Source organism: Symphalangus syndactylus, chromosome 12 (genome assembly GCF_028878055.3).
Source record: "Symphalangus syndactylus isolate Jambi chromosome 12, NHGRI_mSymSyn1-v2.1_pri, whole genome shotgun sequence".
NCBI lineage: Eukaryota > Metazoa > Chordata > Mammalia > Primates > Hylobatidae > Symphalangus > Symphalangus syndactylus.
This window is the reverse complement of record NC_072441.2, coordinates 52213643-52231358: the sequence shown is the minus strand read 5'-3', so window position 1 is coordinate 52231358 and position 17716 is coordinate 52213643. Positions and strand designations below refer to the sequence as shown.

General features: G+C 34.6%; 1 protein-coding gene across 5 annotated transcripts in view; it reads right to left on the bottom strand.

Annotated features, from left to right (window-relative positions):
- SNX7 (sorting nexin 7) overlaps positions 1–17716 on the bottom strand; it is a 105447-nt gene that overhangs the window by 63607 nt on the left and 24124 nt on the right. For 4 of the 5 annotated variants that reach the window (XM_063624349.1, XM_063624347.1, XM_063624350.1 and 1 more), the window contains exons 2-6: positions 14688–14870; positions 8569–8679; positions 8059–8223; positions 4326–4524; positions 1130–1329 (exon numbers count right to left, since the gene is read on the bottom strand). In XM_063624349.1, the coding sequence (XP_063480419.1) occupies positions 1130–1329; positions 4326–4524; positions 8059–8223; positions 8569–8679; positions 14688–14870 (858 nt within the window). The remainder of the gene's footprint in view (positions 1–1129; positions 1330–4325; positions 4525–8058; positions 8224–8568; positions 8680–14687; positions 14871–17716) is intronic. The other variant, XM_063624348.1, reaches the window with a different exon arrangement.

Genomic DNA, 17716 nt, shown 5'->3' with positions numbered 1-17716 from the left:
AAACACAGAACATACAAATCTGATCTTCTTGAAGATTTACACAACGGGGTGACCCCAATAATGAAGTGAAACCAAAGGATGTAGCCAAGGAAATGGATAGAGAGAGGAAAGAGAATCATCAACAGTGAAACATCGAAGGCCTTTGGGAAGCAAGAAGCTCTGTTTACAGGAGGACTCCAATAAAGTTAAGTACAGCCGAAGCCTGAAATGTCTGTACAATATTTAATGACTCTGTCAAAGGAAACCTAAACATGATCAACGAGAGAGGCAGATCTCATGCTGAAACACAAGTGAGCTTTTCAGACCAAAACAAGGAAAAGTTTTTAAAAAAGAAAAAAATTGAAAGAAATCCCTAGAAATCAAGGGTACATGTCCAAAGAAACCATGGTTCCAATTATAAAGAACAGAAAAAAGGAGCTATAGCTGAATGCAAGCTGACTCCTTTCCCCATCACCACCCTAAAACACTGAGGGTGCCAATTTGCCTGTGCAAAGTATTGTGGGAACAGAAAAATACTGGATGAAAAATATTAGCTTTGCAGATAGCACTGCTAAATTCCAAATATCTGGAAACCTTAACTTGAATTGAGGAAGTAAAATGCAAAACTTTGATATACGAGGAATAAAAGCCTTTTCAAGTAGTGAAAGAAAAACATTTTAACTTGAAAGATTTCTTTTAAAAGCAACCAGAAGGCAGAACATCAAGATCCGACTCAAGTACTTTCTACATAATGGTACTAAATATACTGCTAAATCAAATGTACCTAGAAGCAGGAGAGCAGTTCTTTCATGAAAAGAAATCCCCAAAGCACTAAAAAATTTTAAAGTAAAATTTCACAAGGTTTGGAAAAACTAATCATATTCCCTATGTAAATTTTGATTGAGGATGCTTCAAGTCTATGTATAATCTGATAAATTGTTGGTGTTGCTATTGAGTATTCCTGCTTTTTAACAACGGATTCTTTCCTTCATCTATTTAGGCACACAGTGAACAAATATTTATTGAACATCTACATGCAAAACAAAAAGGACAAAAAGATAGTGGTTTTAAAGAAAAGAAATATAGTTGCCTTTATAGAGCTTATAATCAGGTAAGGGACTGAGGTAAAATTAGAATTAGGTGTTCTTACCATTAACATTTCACTATAAAGCACGTACTCATGTACAACAGGAAGCAGGGCCTCTGAGAGTCCAGACATCCGCCTTTCAGTGGCCTTACAGCATCTGTCAATGCAGCTGGCAACATCCTTTAGAGTATCAACCAGATCCTCTTCTGACGCTGACCACAGAATATGAATTGGGCCATATTCTTTCATTTCATCAAAATAGTCTAAAAAAAAAAAAAAAGACTTAATAAGCTCTTCAATAAACAAAAATTTTCAAAATACCTGTATCCTAGATAGTAAGAAAGGGTCTTATTTCTCTCACAGTGCACGTGATCTTACACAAGAACATAAGAAAACAGATACCATCCTTCATTAAATCAATCGGCCATCACAGTTTGCCCAGGTCAGTCTTTGAATGACTACTGTCCAAGTGTAACCAATAATAACATACCTTTTCATTGTCAAAAATGTCTTGGCTTGAAAAATAAATTATATGACCATCATATCTATTATAGACTTCGGCCTACCACACAACTGTATCTGAGTGCCTCATAGGCAACATGCCCTGAAAAAAACTTAGTAACTTCTTTCTCTCCTTCTTCTGACTATATATTCTACTTAGTGGTAATTACTATCCATAAATCTAAGCAAAAAATTGGGAGGTTATCCTAGAATCATAACTTACACAGAGCCAGTCAATCACCCATTCCAAAACTTCTAGATCTTAAACTATCCATCTGCCTATGTACTTATCTTCACTTCCACCACCATCGGCATCCCTAATCTGTACTGCTTCAAGGGTCTCCTAACTATTCTCCCTCTATCTTTATCACAGTATAGAAACATTGATTCTTTGTAGCTAAATTAGAATTAGTTAAATTAAACCTTTATCATTAGTCCTCTCCGTCTGCTTCTCCAGGTCCAATGTGAAATTCTCTGCCAAAGATTTTACCTCAAGCCAAATTGCTTGTTCATTCACGAATATCCCACGATTTCTCTTTACAAAAAACATTTCCACATGTCCCTCTGCCTTGTCCTCCATTCCTATCACCTGACAAACTACTTCGAATCCTTTAAATTCCAGTTCAAATAAATCTCCTCTGATTCTGTTCCAAAGGATTCATAGATGCTTTGGCTCTCAATGAGCTTATCATAATTTTATACTTCTATTAAAGCATTATCCCACTGTATTATAGATGTCCTATAACTCAAATGCTCTTGGCCACATACTCCTTAAAACAGGGACTGAGTCTTATTATTTTTCTATCTCAAACCCTTATACTTAATGAGTTCAATAAATATTTTCATATCAATGAAAGAATGCATACATGAGTAACCAAAGACCATTCAGTGTTTTATACGCTATGTATTCAAAAATTTGTTATTTTAAAACGTGACTGTCTTTATAATTTTACATTTTTACTTTCACACTTAATTTTCAATGATGTATAGCTTTTTGTGGTAGAAAATTTATAAGCAGTGAGCATTTTTTGTTCACTATCCATATAAATACAATTATCTATATTTAACCATCTTACAACTCATTAGGATTTGCTGATATCTGTCATATTTCTCTAAACTATTAAACTATTAAAACTTTAAAAGTTTGTATTAAAAAATTTAATAATATGAAATTGGAAAACAATGGAGATACTAGTTGTTACCTAATGAACATTTAATCACCTCTGTAGTCCTTCCAAACTCCACCTTCCTGATCCTAGGCCTGTCTTTATGTTAAATAATGACCATACTCAACTAATTTCTAGAGAAGAAAATTTTCCACTTTCTTTTCTCAATTGAGTCAATTGAGAAATCTCAAACTTCTCATCTTCTCAATATATGTCAATGTCAGTCATTAAACCTGAATAATATTTATGTTTACATGCAAAGCTGCCCTAAAATTCTAAACTGCGCTTACATACCACTCAAATCACATCTGTATGCAAACATTTAGTTAGCTGCACTTTAATTTGTCTGTTAATACACATATTTCCCAACTAGACTGTGAGCTTAACAGGTACCATCTTAATTACTCTTCGATACTCATTGATAGTTTATAAAGCTTTTAACTACCAATAGTTTCCAGAGATCTCTTTGAATTGCCATACCACCTAACTATGCATCCAGAATCTACTTAATAGAACTGGAATCACAGAACCTAGTTAAAATAATTCACTTATTTAGGTTAAAAAGACAAATAATAAATGTAAGGGCAAACCAAGGAGGTTTAAAACAAATTATTATACTACATTCAGCCACTACAGTAATCTCATCAGGGGTCAATGCAAGAAAAAAAGGTAGAAAAGGGGAAAAGTACATGCAGTTATAATTTTTTTCTATATCTCTTTTTAAAACCACTCAATTCTTAATAAAGCACATTTTCCTACACCATTCCAAATCTTATGTTCATTCGTGTTTTTTTTTTAATCACTGAATATATTTTAATTGAGTACTTATTATGTTTAAACACTGCCCGGATACTAGAAATAAAATATTTCCCAGCTTATCCTGATATGGGCAGTATAGTTAAGTAGAGGTCAATTAACAAATAAGCCATCAACTTAGGAACTTTTGTTTGTCTTTATGTAGTTCCTCATCTCTAATAACAAATTATATTAGGAAATTATTTGCTGACTCAGTTATCTATTTTTTAATGTAAGTAAATGCGATTAGAAAATTAGGCGAAAAAATCATCATGTGATTAGAATTAGAATTAGAAAAAATTCACCAACAATTCTGATTTATAAACTAGAAAGAAAAAGAAAATAGGAAAAGAGGCAGATTTTCCAATACGTAAATCTCTCTGCCATACTTTGACAGGTTTAATACAGAGTATCTGTTCCCTCCAGAAAAAAATAATTACCAGAAAATGTGAAAACCCTATTTTCTGAAACATCACTTCTTTGATTCTGAGCTCTGTTCCATGTTGAATACAAACTTCATACAACCACATCCACAATTTTAAACTCGGGGCTTACTTTACCACTATTACCTATGAATGGGAAGTAGAGCAGCTAGTGATTCATAAAAGTGAAAATGGAGACTGGCCATAACTACCTTCGAAATCATTTAGGAATCAGAAATGTCCATAAGATGGCTAGGAATAAGCCACACTTTGAAGCTGACATTCTAACTGAATGTTGCTACACTACACCAACAAATGTGAAGATTCATCAGAAACTGAACAACTTTGAAATCACATTTCAGTAATTCTACTTACCCCTTTCTTCCTTATAAATTCTCTGAGATATTTTATCTATCAAATTTATTTTCTGGCTAAATAGTTCAATAAAGTTATTCATTTCCATGAACTCCTCTGGGCGGTTTTTAACTCCTCTCATTGAGGATGCAACAGCTCTGACTGTTTGCCCCATCCTGCTTAGCAAGCCAGGACCTTGCTTCTTGTGAGAAGAGAGTTCCTAGAAACAAAAAATAAAGTATTTCTAGTGAAACAAGTCTCAATATTCCAAGACTCAATACAAAAATAAACCTAATTAGGAGAATAAAGTTAAGATAAAATGGTTTCATAGGCATCAATCTTTTTAATGTTAGCTTGAAGCAAATGAGCTTTATTAAGGTACAGTGTTTCCTCTAAGTGGCAGCCTCCTCAATAATATTCCCTTTCACAGTACTCATGTAAAACAGGTATATAGTCTTTCCTCAGACCGTAAATCTTTAAAAGAACAGGGTTTAACAGACAGAATAGTGCTCAATGAGATACTAGAGAAGATAAGGATAATATGACATACCACCTATATTTTATAACAGGAATTTAATGGAAAATGATTGAGAGAAGATTTCTCAGGGCCCAAGTTATACTCCGAAAAATAAAATTGGAAAACTTCATTAATTCTTTAGATGTAATAGTAGCTAACACTTATTTAGAGCTTAATACATTCTGGGCACTATATTGACATTTTAATATATGTAATTCACCATAAACCTATGAGGTAGGTTTTATTATTTTCCTCATTTTACGGAAGAAAATAGAGGCACAAGAAAGTTAACTAACTTGCTCAAGATCCTAGAGCAGGCCGGGCGCGGTGACTCACGTCCATAATCCCAGCACTTTGGGAGGCCGAGGCAGGCGGATCACGAGGTCAGGAGATCGAGACCACCCTGGCTAACACAGTGAAACCCCGTCTCGACTAAAAATACAAAAAAATTAGCCTGGCGTGGTGGCAGGTGCCTATAGTCCCAGCTACTTGGGAGGCTGAGGCAGGAGAATGGCATGAACCCAGGAGGCAGAGCTTGCAGTGAGCTGAGATCTCGCCACTGCACTCCAGCCTGAGCGACAGAGCGAGACTCCGTCTCAAAAAAAAAAAAAAAAAAAAAAATCCCAGAGCAATTAAATGGTAGAGCAAGAACTGGAATCCTGGAAGTCTGATTCCAGAGGCTTCATTATTAAGCACCAACTTGCTCTGCCCACTTAAAGTCATTAGGATAGTTTATAAATAGATACTGCCTGAACATAGCACTTCAACCAAATGAAGTGGGTAAACTGTGACACCACCTTCACCGGCTGGCTGTCTACAGAGAAAACTTTTAATAAGATATGAAACTAGTTATTTCATACTTAACCTAGGAGGGACAACTATAGACTTGCAAAATAGATAGAAAAAATCATATAAAAGAATATACTACACACAAACATATCCCTTGAGAAGTATGGCATAAGTTAAAAGAACAAATAAAAACAAAAAAGGACAAGGGATTCTAATAATGGTTGTGGCCCTTGTTGAAACACAAGCTTGGGATCAAATAAAATATTTGATCAAATAAAATACTGCTGACTACCTGATCTACAGATAAAAATATTATATATTAGTTACCCAAATATTAAATAACACATTGTCTATCTTCCTCCAGGTTTTCGTTCCTGAATATCTTACAGAAAATAATACATACAAAGTAAACTTGTTTATTTCCAATTCGGTGTGATTTTTTTTTGTGCCAATAATAACAGATGCCATCCTTGACCAGGCAACACATCCATCCAAGAGTGCTACAGCCTCATTTGATAGAGTAAACATTATCAAAGACAGCTCACGTCACAACTGGCAAGCTGTTACTGAAACTGTTGACTGTAGAGAATATTTCTAACAGCTTCTAAGGTTCTGAAGTCAGGCCACATATTCATTTCACATAAGTCACAAAGGGCTTCCATAGAGCAGGACTATCTGTCAAGATTGAAATGAACCACTTTTTAGCTTCTACCACTGGCAACAACTGAGAGATATAAAACTCAACATTTGCCAGTAACTGTTTAATATTGACCCTTTGTCCTGTCTGGTATCTTTCTTGCTGAGTTACAGCTTTACAGAATAAAAGAAAAAACAAGTAGAATGGATAAGGTTTCTGTATTAGAAATTGGAGACTCCCCCACTTAGATAATTAAAGGAAAAGTAAGGAGATCATATTATCTATCCGTCCGTCCATCCATCCATCCGTCTCCATTCATCCATCTACCCATTTAATAAGGACTTTTATCCATCCATCTCCATTCATCCATCTACCCATTTAATAAGGACTTTTATCCTAACTTAAAAAGCCCTGACCAATTATTACTCAAAATAAAGTAGACCCTTGAACAACACAGGTGTGAGCTGAGCAGGTCCACACATGTGGACTTCTTTCAATAAATATATTGGAAAATTTTTTGGAGATTTGCGACAATTAAAAAAAATTCACAAACCACATAGTCCAGAAATGTAGAAAAAACTGAGAGAAAGGTATGTCATGAATGCACAAAATATATGTGGATACTATCCTATCATTTACTACCCTAAAATGTATATAAATCTATTATAAAAAGTTAAAATTTATCAAAACGTATGCACATATTTTGACTCACATGCCACCATATGCAGTTGAGAGAAATGTAAACAAACATAAAGATGCAGTATTAAATCAAAACTGCTTAAAATTAACTACAGTACACACTGTACCATTGTACTGTTTTTGTAGCCCTCCTGTTGCTATTTGTGGCGAACTCAAGTGTTGTGAATATCTGCTTCAAACTCCATGTGATGCTGATCATCTCCAAGTGAGTAGTTCATCTCTCCAGTAAATTGGGTATAGCAGTAAAAAGTGATCTCCTGTGGTTCCCATGTATTTTTTTTATTGTGTTCAGTGCAATGCTATAAACCTGAAATAATACCATGGGACCCATATGAAGTGCCACTAGTGATGCTAGAAATGTTCCCAAGAAGCAGAGAAAAGTCATGGCATTACCAAAAAAGTTGAATTGCATGCTAAGTACCATAGATTGAGGTCTGCTACTGTCATTGCCCTCCATTTCAGACCAACAATTCATCTTGTAAACAGACAACATAAACTTCTGGTTATCGATAAATACAGTAGAATACTGGTAGTGTATTTTCTCTTCCTTACGATTTTCTTACATAACATTTTCTTTTCTCTAGGTTACCTTATTGCAAAAAATACAGTGTATAATACACAAAAGATACAAATATGTGTTAACCAACAGTTTATGTTACAGTTAAGGCTTCCAATCAACAGGAGGCTACTAGTAGTTAAGTTTCTGGGGAATTAAAAGTTACACATCGATTTTCAATTTCATAAGAGGTTGGCTTCCCTAACCGCCATGTAGTTCAAGGGTCAACTATAGTGTCAATAAAAGAAATATATTTATAGCTGTTCAGTATTTGCTATTTATGCAAGAAGCACCCTGATATTAAAACATGAGAGAGAGAGAGTGTGTGTGTGTGTGTGTATATACATATGAAGAAGATACAAGATTTCTGTAATATTTATATGTAGATTTGACACAGGGTTATATCTGAAGGATAACTCTCCAGTGTTTCTGAAAAATTCCATCTCAATTCAAGTACACCACTGCGTGATTTTTAATGGTAAACAAGAGGAAGAATACAATCTACTATAGATACAGACACCCAAAGATTATATGAGTATAAATAAAAATCATTTACCCAAGCTTGTGCGGTCAGAAAAATTTTGAAGTCTTCATTAAATGTTAAAGTTGGATGATCAGCGATTCGGTTCAAAAATTTATGTAAAGCCTTCCTGCGTGTCTCAATGAAGTCATCGTTAAAGCGTTCCACCATTCCTTTTACTATAAACTTTTCTGGCAATGGCTAAGGCAAAAAAAATTAAAAAGGTATTCAAGTATTATTAGCCACAGGTTTACAAGCAATTCTACGCTTTCCCTTTTTGAAAGTCTAGTTGAACATCTGATCATTTCTTATAAAAATAATTTTTAAAAATTCACAATGTTAGAACCAAAAATGAGAAATCATAACACATTATGAAGAGATTTTTTAAAAAATGTGTACATCGATTGAAACATTTAGAAATAAATATTATTCCTAAGATAAATGAATTACAGTGAACCTAAGGTCTGAAATTGGGTTTTAGGCATTCAAAAAAACTCACTAGAAAACTGGTAGCTATTCTATGAAAAAAAAAATTTGCAAACTTACTGGAATAATCAGAGTGGGGTGTGCTTCTTCCAGTTTTCCCTTCAACCAAAGGAAATCTTGATACCGTCTCCTAACTTCAAATTCACTGGAGTCAAATTCCCCACGAGATGTCTGAAGAAAGTAGGAGAAAATAACAGCACATGCAATATAAGATAGAAGATATTTGCCTAATGCTATTTTAGACATTGTGAAATAAATGGGTCTCAAAGAAAAATTAACAAATCCTAAATATTCAGTGTTTGTCAGCCTGTAATTTTTTTTTGTCATCTATTCATGTAGCAGATGAAACAAAGCAAACTTTCTGGTATTTCCAGAAAGAAAGCAAATATCATACTTAAATTTAAAATCCAAACTGAAAAATCTGTCTTACAACAACCATCTGCCTTCCACAAGATTTTAACTACTATTATCTTTGGCATGACTTTCTCGCTAACAAGCAAGTGTGTTCTGAATTTAGGTTTCAAATATATTTCTTTTCTCAAGATGATTAGAATTCAGAATTTGAGGAAAGTCCTATTTTTGCAATTTGGAAAATAACCTGAATGTAACTGAGAAAAATGTTTTCTTGGAATTTGCTCAAATGAATTGCTGTGCTAGGATTTGCTTTCGGTATACGAAAATTCTAACATTTTAGAGTGATTTTTACCACTGTTTTAAAAGAAGTAATTAATAGACATTTGATGTGAAAAGCAAATCTTCCTGTCATTTCTCAAAGAATTTTATTTTGGGTTATATGCCTAAACTCCTGAAAATTAAGCAAATACATTAAAATATCTGTTCTCAACAAACCAAAAATCCATGCCAACACATATGACAAGAAGAACATGGGTACAATATCAACCTCATTTCTATTGCCTGAGTCCCAAGCCAAAGACAAAAACATGAGTTACCTAACGCATACTCACCTCTCATAAGAAACAGTCACTCACACCAATACCTTATTTAACTGAATTTTTGCATATTAAAAATTGCATGCAGTAATATTTAGGTTGAAATTTTCCTGCAGAAGTAAACATGGAATAACACATTGCATATATATTTCACACTCACCAGAAATATCAATCACCCACACAGATGTACACACAATTGTAAATTAAACAGTCCAAGTCATAAGATGCAATCTTCATTGTCATAAAATAAGGTCCATGAAAGCTATACTTTCCAAAGTTTATTCTCTTAAAATGAATGTTCAGAATATCATACAATGTATCTTTGTACAACATTCCCTTTATAATGGGAAAAAGTGGGAGCAAATGAAATGCAGAAATCTAAGAAACTAAATGTTCACAAAACACTACAAAATCTTAACTATTATGCAACATGGTACATGATACGGAAATGGTAAAAACAGGAAAACTAAATGAAGTACCAGCACAGTTTAATAATATAGACTGGTTGGTGTGTGTATGTCCGTGGGCAAATAGATGCATGCACACATACATATGCACCCAAAACATGGTTTAGAATAACTCATTAAAAAATATTACTGAGCACCTCCTTGTACTGGGTACATATGTACAGGTCCACTACCAATTTCTAAGAATATAAATTGCCATAACGAACAATGAAGCACTTAAAAGAAAAAAACCAGCAGTTAAAATAAGATTGAGCTGTATATGTCTTCAAGAATATCCAACATTTTAAGTAAGCGTAAAACGATCTAGTATAAATTCCAGTAAGAAGATATAAAATCAAGTCAAATAATTGGTTCAGTCTATCCTCATCACTCTGTCACTGACTCAAAAGAATTCTCTAATGTAGTGCAACAGAAGAAGAAAACAGAGGATAAGTGCAAGTAACAAGAAGAATATGTTATTTCTTCCTACTGTAAGATTTCGTTCTTCTCTTGAGGGGTTGTAAGAGATACATATGTAGGAATATGATGAGAAAAACAGTCATTATCAGCGGGGTTTGGAACAAGACTAATTTTCCTACAGCAAGGATGAGAATCATTGTCCCTTCTAAAGTGGACAAATTTGATCATTATAAGATGCCACAGTGGCTCACACCTGTAATCCCAGCATTTTGGGAGGCCGACGTGGGCAGATCACAAGGTCAGGAGTTCGAGACCAGCCTGACCAACATGGTAAAACCCCGTCTTTACTAAAAATACAAAAATTAGCCAGACGTGGTGGCGTGCACCTGTAATCTCAGCTACTCAGGAGGCCGAGGCAGGAGAATCACTTGCACCTAGGAGGTGGAGGTTGCAGTGAGCCAAGATCACGCCACTGTACTCTACCCTGGGTGACAGAGCGAGACTCTGTCTCGAAAAAAGAAAAAAAGAAAAAAGATGCACAAAAGCTTCCAAACAAAAGCTTCCAAACTGTAGAAATAACTGGGTTTGATAACATATACCCAACTTAGAAATATCATGTATTTCATAAAGTGCATTTGGAGTACAAATAATGCTTCTAACATAGAATACAGTTTTCTATGGAAGCAACATTGAAAATGCTGGCCAATTTTTCATGTTTGACCATAAAAGTTTGGGTACTTGAAGTTTAGTACTAATGAACTCATGTGATCTCTACCCCCAAATGCATTTATCCCAAAAATACCAACCTTCCGTGAAGTGTGAACAGTTATTCTAAACTCACTATTTAGAAACCTTTTTTTGAGGGAAAATGAAACCTAATAGTTCAGCCAATCAAGAATATAGCTTAACTCCTAACTATACAACGACAGGCATTTATAGGTTTGTTTTCACAAAGAGGAAGTGGAAGCAAAGTACCTTGTTAAATCTCTTCATTCTTACTCTTATATGTACTAAGAGAACATACGTCTCTAGATCTCCAAAAGAGAAAATACTTCTTTAGAACAGTCACTTAAAATATGCTAACCTAGACAACAAAGGGTAATTTCTCATAAAAAGAACAGATGCCACAAATGTGGTCTTCCCGATACAATCATTTACAGTTGGATCATTCTTAAGTATTCCTAAATAGGTAATTTTCCGTGTACATATGTATATATTCATTTATCCTTATAATCCTTAGTGTCCATGAATATAAATATTTATAAAACTAAGATTTTCCCAGGAAAGCCATCTTTCAACCTCCAAATTAGATGGTGTATCTCATGCTCATAATATCCAATATGTTTCCTTCAAAATATTTATAACTATAAAGAAATAACTTAGCATATGATATGGTTTGGCTGTGTCCCCATCCAAATCTCATCTTGAATTGTAATAATCCCCATGTGTCAAGGGTGTGGCCAGGTGAAGATAATTGAATCATAGGGGCAGTTCCCCCATACTGTTTTCATGGTAGTGAATAAGTCTAATGATATCTGATGGTTTTATAAATGGGGGTTTCCCTGCACAAGCTCTCTCTTGCCTGCTGCCATGTAAGACGTGTCTTGCTTCCCCCTTGCTTTCTGCCATGATTGTGAACCCCCTACTCCAGCCATATGGAACTGTGAGTCAATTAAATGTCCCTCCTTTATAAATTACCCAGTACTGGGTATGTCTTTATTACCAACATGAGAACAAATTAACACAGTATAAAATTAATTATTTAATATCATCATACGCAAACACCCCTTCCTCAGAGTGAAAACACCAGGAAAGCAGAAAGTTCCTTTTGTCAGACCTATCCTGATCACTGATATATTCTTAATATATAAGCACAATACTTGGGACAAGCGGGGTACTCAATAAAAGCTTGTGGAATAAATAAGTAAATGATAATAAGAAAAGACTATTTGATAACATGATCTACCTGTACTATTTATATATTTGTATCTGTAATATATATTTCTGTATATATAGATATAGTCTATAAACTATGAAATAGTAAAAGTAGTGAGAAGTAGAACAAAGGAAGTCAGTTTATAATAGTTAAACTGAAAGTTTACCACATCCATACCTAAATGCACAAAAATATAATAGAAAAAATGTATACTATGAAAGTAAACTGTTTGGATTTAAATCTCAGCTCAGCTAATTACAATGTTGTGTAACCTTTAACAAGCTACTAAGTTTCAGTGTCCTCATGCATGAAATGGGGGTAAATCATGGTATCTATGTTTGAGGATTACTGTGAGCCTAAATGAGTTAACATGTAGAAACTGGTTAGAATATTACCTGGCACAAAGCAGTCACTCAGTAAATGTTTGCTAGTTTATACACTTTAATATTATTATTACTAATACTATTACTACTTCTATAAGACCAGTCCATTTAAAGTATGTGTAAATAGGAAAACTCAGAAGAACAGTATGTCTATGATCAGAATGAAACTCATAAGGTGGCTTTAGAAAGAGTGTCTTTCTGAGAGACGCAAATGATGGAAAAATAATTCAGTTTCACAAATTATTTGCCAGAATGGATAATGACCACAGATAATTATAACAGTAATAATAGAAGAAATTTGGCTCTACTCTAGCAGTATGACTGTATTAACATATTCAATTTTCATAAAGACCTTATGAGGTTAGTACTGTTATCCTATTTACAAACAAGAAAACTAATATAGAGACGTTAATTAAATTGTCCAAGTCATATAGCAAGGAAGGAGAGAAATCAAGATTCAACTCCATGTTGTCTTGCTCTACCACATCTTGATATAGCTAAGATAATTCCTTCACTCATTCATCAACAAGGTAAATAGTTTACTTATTATGTCCTAAGATTTGTGTTTGGAATTATGGATAACTTAAAATATAGTTACCTTCCTTGAGAAACTCACAAACTCACTGAGAATAAATACAAATAAACGTCTATTCACATACAGGTAGATGGCAATTACTGAACACTTATTGTGTGCTAGACACTTTACTAAGTGGGGTGTGCATTGATTACTTATTCTACTGCAACCCTACAGAAGTGAGTTCTATTATCTGTTTTATCGATTTAAAAAAACAGCTTAGTTGGATTAAATATGTGCGTTTGATGTTTTGCTATATTGACTCTTACGTTTTACATTCCTTAAGAGTTCAATAGAACAGTATGAGAAAACAAAGAAAGAATAACTATTTCGGCCAGGGGACAGTAACAACTAGAGAAGCCTTCACAGGCATCTAACATTTTGAGTTGTATATTGAAAACTAAGCATGACTTCTTCTGTCTAAGAAGGGGACTGACACAGCAAACAGAAGGAAAACTATATGCAGTTATGAGAGCAAGAGATCTCCTAAATATTCAGAAAACAGAAGCAGCTCTACATGAGTGGAAAGCAAGGGTACTGAATGTGAGGTGTAACAAATAAGTCTTATATGGTAAGTGGGCACCAGACTGAGAAGCCTGTTTATATGTCATACAAGAAAGTCTGCACTTTGCTTTGCCTGAAATAAGGGGCCAAGAAAGGATTTTAAGAATTCGAGTGAAGAAATAAGATATATATATATTCAGGAAACATAACTAATAGCAGTGTGGCAGTTTCATTGGAAGAAGTGATTATAGGAACATAGTTCAGAACTTTTTCAGCTAAAAAAAGAGATGTACTTTTACATTTATTAAATATAAAAGTATAGGGTGAGGCTTCATAAACAAAATATTATAAAGAGAATTATTTAAAAATGCTATTAAATAAAGGACTTAAAATAAAGATTATACTAGGTGGTTGCTTAATTGCGTCTGAGGTAAACTGTCTTTGTAGCACTTTGCCCTACGATTAAAGAGATCTGTGTTCTAGATCTACTTTGCCCTTGAATTATTGCACACATAACAGTATCTCATACATGAGACAAAGTGGCCACCTGCCCCACTTTGAAAAACAAATGGTACCATATTTTATAATCTTCCAAAGAAATCTGAATACATAATATTGCAAACTGTTTAAACATTTTATTTTTTTATTAACAACTTGAGGCCCGTCTTTTCCAAAGGTATTACTTAATACTTTTTTTAAACTAAAAACCTAGATATTCTTATTCTAAGAAGTATAGCTGCTATAAAATAAGTGACTATTTCTCAAGTCAAGTTGAATTTCACTGACTTAATACAGAACAAGCGAAGGGCAGATAAGAAGCAATGTGTTAGCCAAAAGGTTTGAAAAAGTAAAAGTCAATTCAGCTAAGATCCTGGAATGTTGGGAATTATAATAAACAAGAGGTACTTACTTCCAAAGCTTCAAAAAAAGCAGCTATATTCAAGAAAATATTCATCCAATGTTTACCTTAGTAATGATCCTATACGTAATGAAAGTTTCTATTGTAGTAACGTGACTTTCAGGTTCATCAACTGTGATGAAGAGATCCTTTAAATCTGGTTCATCCTCAAACTTGATTTGGTTTATCATTGATAAAGGGGATGTTGGCATCATAGGGCTGAAGGAGTTCATGTCCATCAATGAGGCATCCTAAGAAATAAAACATTCAAAAATTAGTATCAATAGAAAAATTAAACTCTTCTATTTCTAGATGCTATCAATATTAATGAAATATATCAAGAACAAAAGGGATTATTGGACTTTTAGTTAAATGTGGTATATTGACCATGTATTTTTTACCTGTTTCCTCTTGAAAATCCCACCCAAAAGATGACAGTAAAGAAAGAAACAAACAAATGAAAAGTATAAACCCTCAAGGATTGCTATGGTTTGAATGTTTGTTCCCTCCAAATGTCATGTTGAAACTTAATCCCCAATGCAATAGTATTAAGAGGTGGAGCCTTTAAAGGTGAGTAAGTCATAAGGGTAGAGCCCTCATGAATGGTACTAGCCACCTTATAAGAGGGCTGTAGGGAACAACCTAGTGCCTCTCCTGTCCTTTCACCTTCTGCCATGTGGGGACACAACAAAAAGACGCCATCTTGGAAGCCAAAACTGCCAGCATATTGATCTTGAACTTCCCAGCCTCCAGAACAGTGAGAAATCAATTTCTATTATTTATAAATTACCCAGTCTCAGATATTTTGTCACAGTAGCACTAACGGACTCAGGCAAGAATAAGAAGAAAAAAACTATAGTAAACGAAATGTGCCAACTACTTTTTGGAAACTGGAGATCTGATTGTCAAGTGGTAACTAAAATAGCAGTGCAAAGAAAACTGAAAAGTAATCTAGAAGAGAACAGTAAACTAGGAAGAAGCAAGGATATTTATGATGTAGAATGCCAGAAAGGTTCAAGAATTGGAGGCACCAAGAACCTCTGGACATAAAGGTTGTGGCAGAGCAAAAACCAGATGATTAGTTACTAAGAAGATCTAATAAAACAAAAAAGAGTTAGAACCTCAGATTCCCTCACCTACTCTAGGCAATCAGGTAACTTTCCCACCCCAATTTGGCAGAACACTGGAAGTCTACTTTCTGAAAGGTCTGAACTCAAGGGCATCCAGCAGAAGAGGGAAGAGGTCCTGTGAAAATACAGGTATCAAGTGAAAGTCCTGCATACCAGACCAAAAGACATGCAACCCTGTTCACCTGGTCCCAAGAACGTTGGCAGGAAGGTGCAACCCCCACCCCATCATAGTCCATTCAGTCTGTTATTAAAGAAAAATACAATAAACTAGGTAGCTTACAAACAACAGAAATTTATTTCTCACAGTTCTAAACTAGGAAGTCCAAGATCAAGATGTCAGCAGATTCAGCGTCTGGTGAGGGCCCACTTTACAGAACAGCTTCCTTTCACTATAATCTCACATGGTAAAAGGGAGGACGGTCTCTCTGGGGTCTTTTATAAGGGCGCCAACCCTAATCATGAGCGCTCCACCCTCATGACCTAATCACCTCCCAAAGGCTCCACCTCCTACTATCATCAGCTTGGCAGTAGCATTTCTATGTATGAATTCTGGGTGGACACAAATATTCATACCACAGCACCCACCATAGTTGGAAGTTTCCTCTCTTAGCTGATCTTGGAGAAAAACTGACAGTTGTAGTCCCCTAATGAATTAGCCAGGTCTCTGCATAACCACCCTACATCAAAGCCCCTACCATGCATGCAGAATGTCTACTCTGCTTTTTATTATTTGTTGTAGGAACTACCAAACATCTAAACATGAGGAAGGGCTCTGACATGAAATAAAGTCACAAACAAACCAAATCAGAAGATTAGAGGAAGCAGATAGAACAGAGCATAAACACTTTTAAAAAACCATGAAATCACCAGAAAGATAAAATATTAAATCCATGAATGAAAGCATGCTGTTTTTAAAAAGAAAATTCAGAGAACAGCAACAACACCAACCAAAAAAGACACTCACGAACATTAAAATATGATAGCAATATAAAAATGCAACAGAAGGTTTGAAAATCAGAGCTCAAGAACTGTCCTACTATGTGAACCAAAAGAACAAGAGATGGAAAATGAGAAGATTTTTTAAAATGAAAGGATCCAGGCAGGCAGTGCCTGAATAAAAGGAATTCCAGAAAATGAGAAAGAAAAATATCCTTGACATAAAGTGTTTCCAGGTTGATAGAGCCTGTGAGGTCTCCCCAAAATGAACAGGACACTGGTTGGGTAGGTAGTACTCCTACAAGCATCCATCACCATGACATTTCATCATACTAGAGATTTTTACATTCCTGAAAGATTTAAGAAACAATATAATAAAGGAGGAATCTTGGGAATCAGAATGGCATCAGAGTTCTTAAATGATGATGCTGGAAACTACACGATAATAAACTAATGTCTTCAAAATTTTGAGAGAAAAGTATTTTCCACCTAGAATTATACATATCCAGGCAATTGTCATTCAAATATATAGGGAGAATAAAGCCATTTCAGACACAGAAGATATCAAATACTTACTTCCCATGTACCTATTCTTTGGAAGCTTCTTTACTTCTCCAAAATAAGAGAATATGCCAAGAAAGAAAAAATAGAATCTAAAAACAAGAGATACAACAGAAGATTAAAGTAAAGGAAATTCCCTGGAAAATAATGTTCTATGTTGACAGTTTTACAGCAAACCTAGAGAACAGCCCATATACACTGGACCAGGAAAATAAATATCCAGGGTGTCAAGGAGACGACATGGAGAAAGAATAAAGGAAGTGAGGGATGAAGGAAAAGGGGATGGTGGAAAACAGAGTAAGAAGGGGGAGTAAGCAAAGGAGGAAAGGAAAAAGAGAAGGTGAGAGAGAAAAACAAGGAAGAAAGGGAATTTAAAAAGGAAGTGAAAGGACAAAAAAAGGAAGAAAACTGACAGAATAATGACATAAATGTGATAGGAAGCATGCCTATGTTAGATCTGTAGATAAATT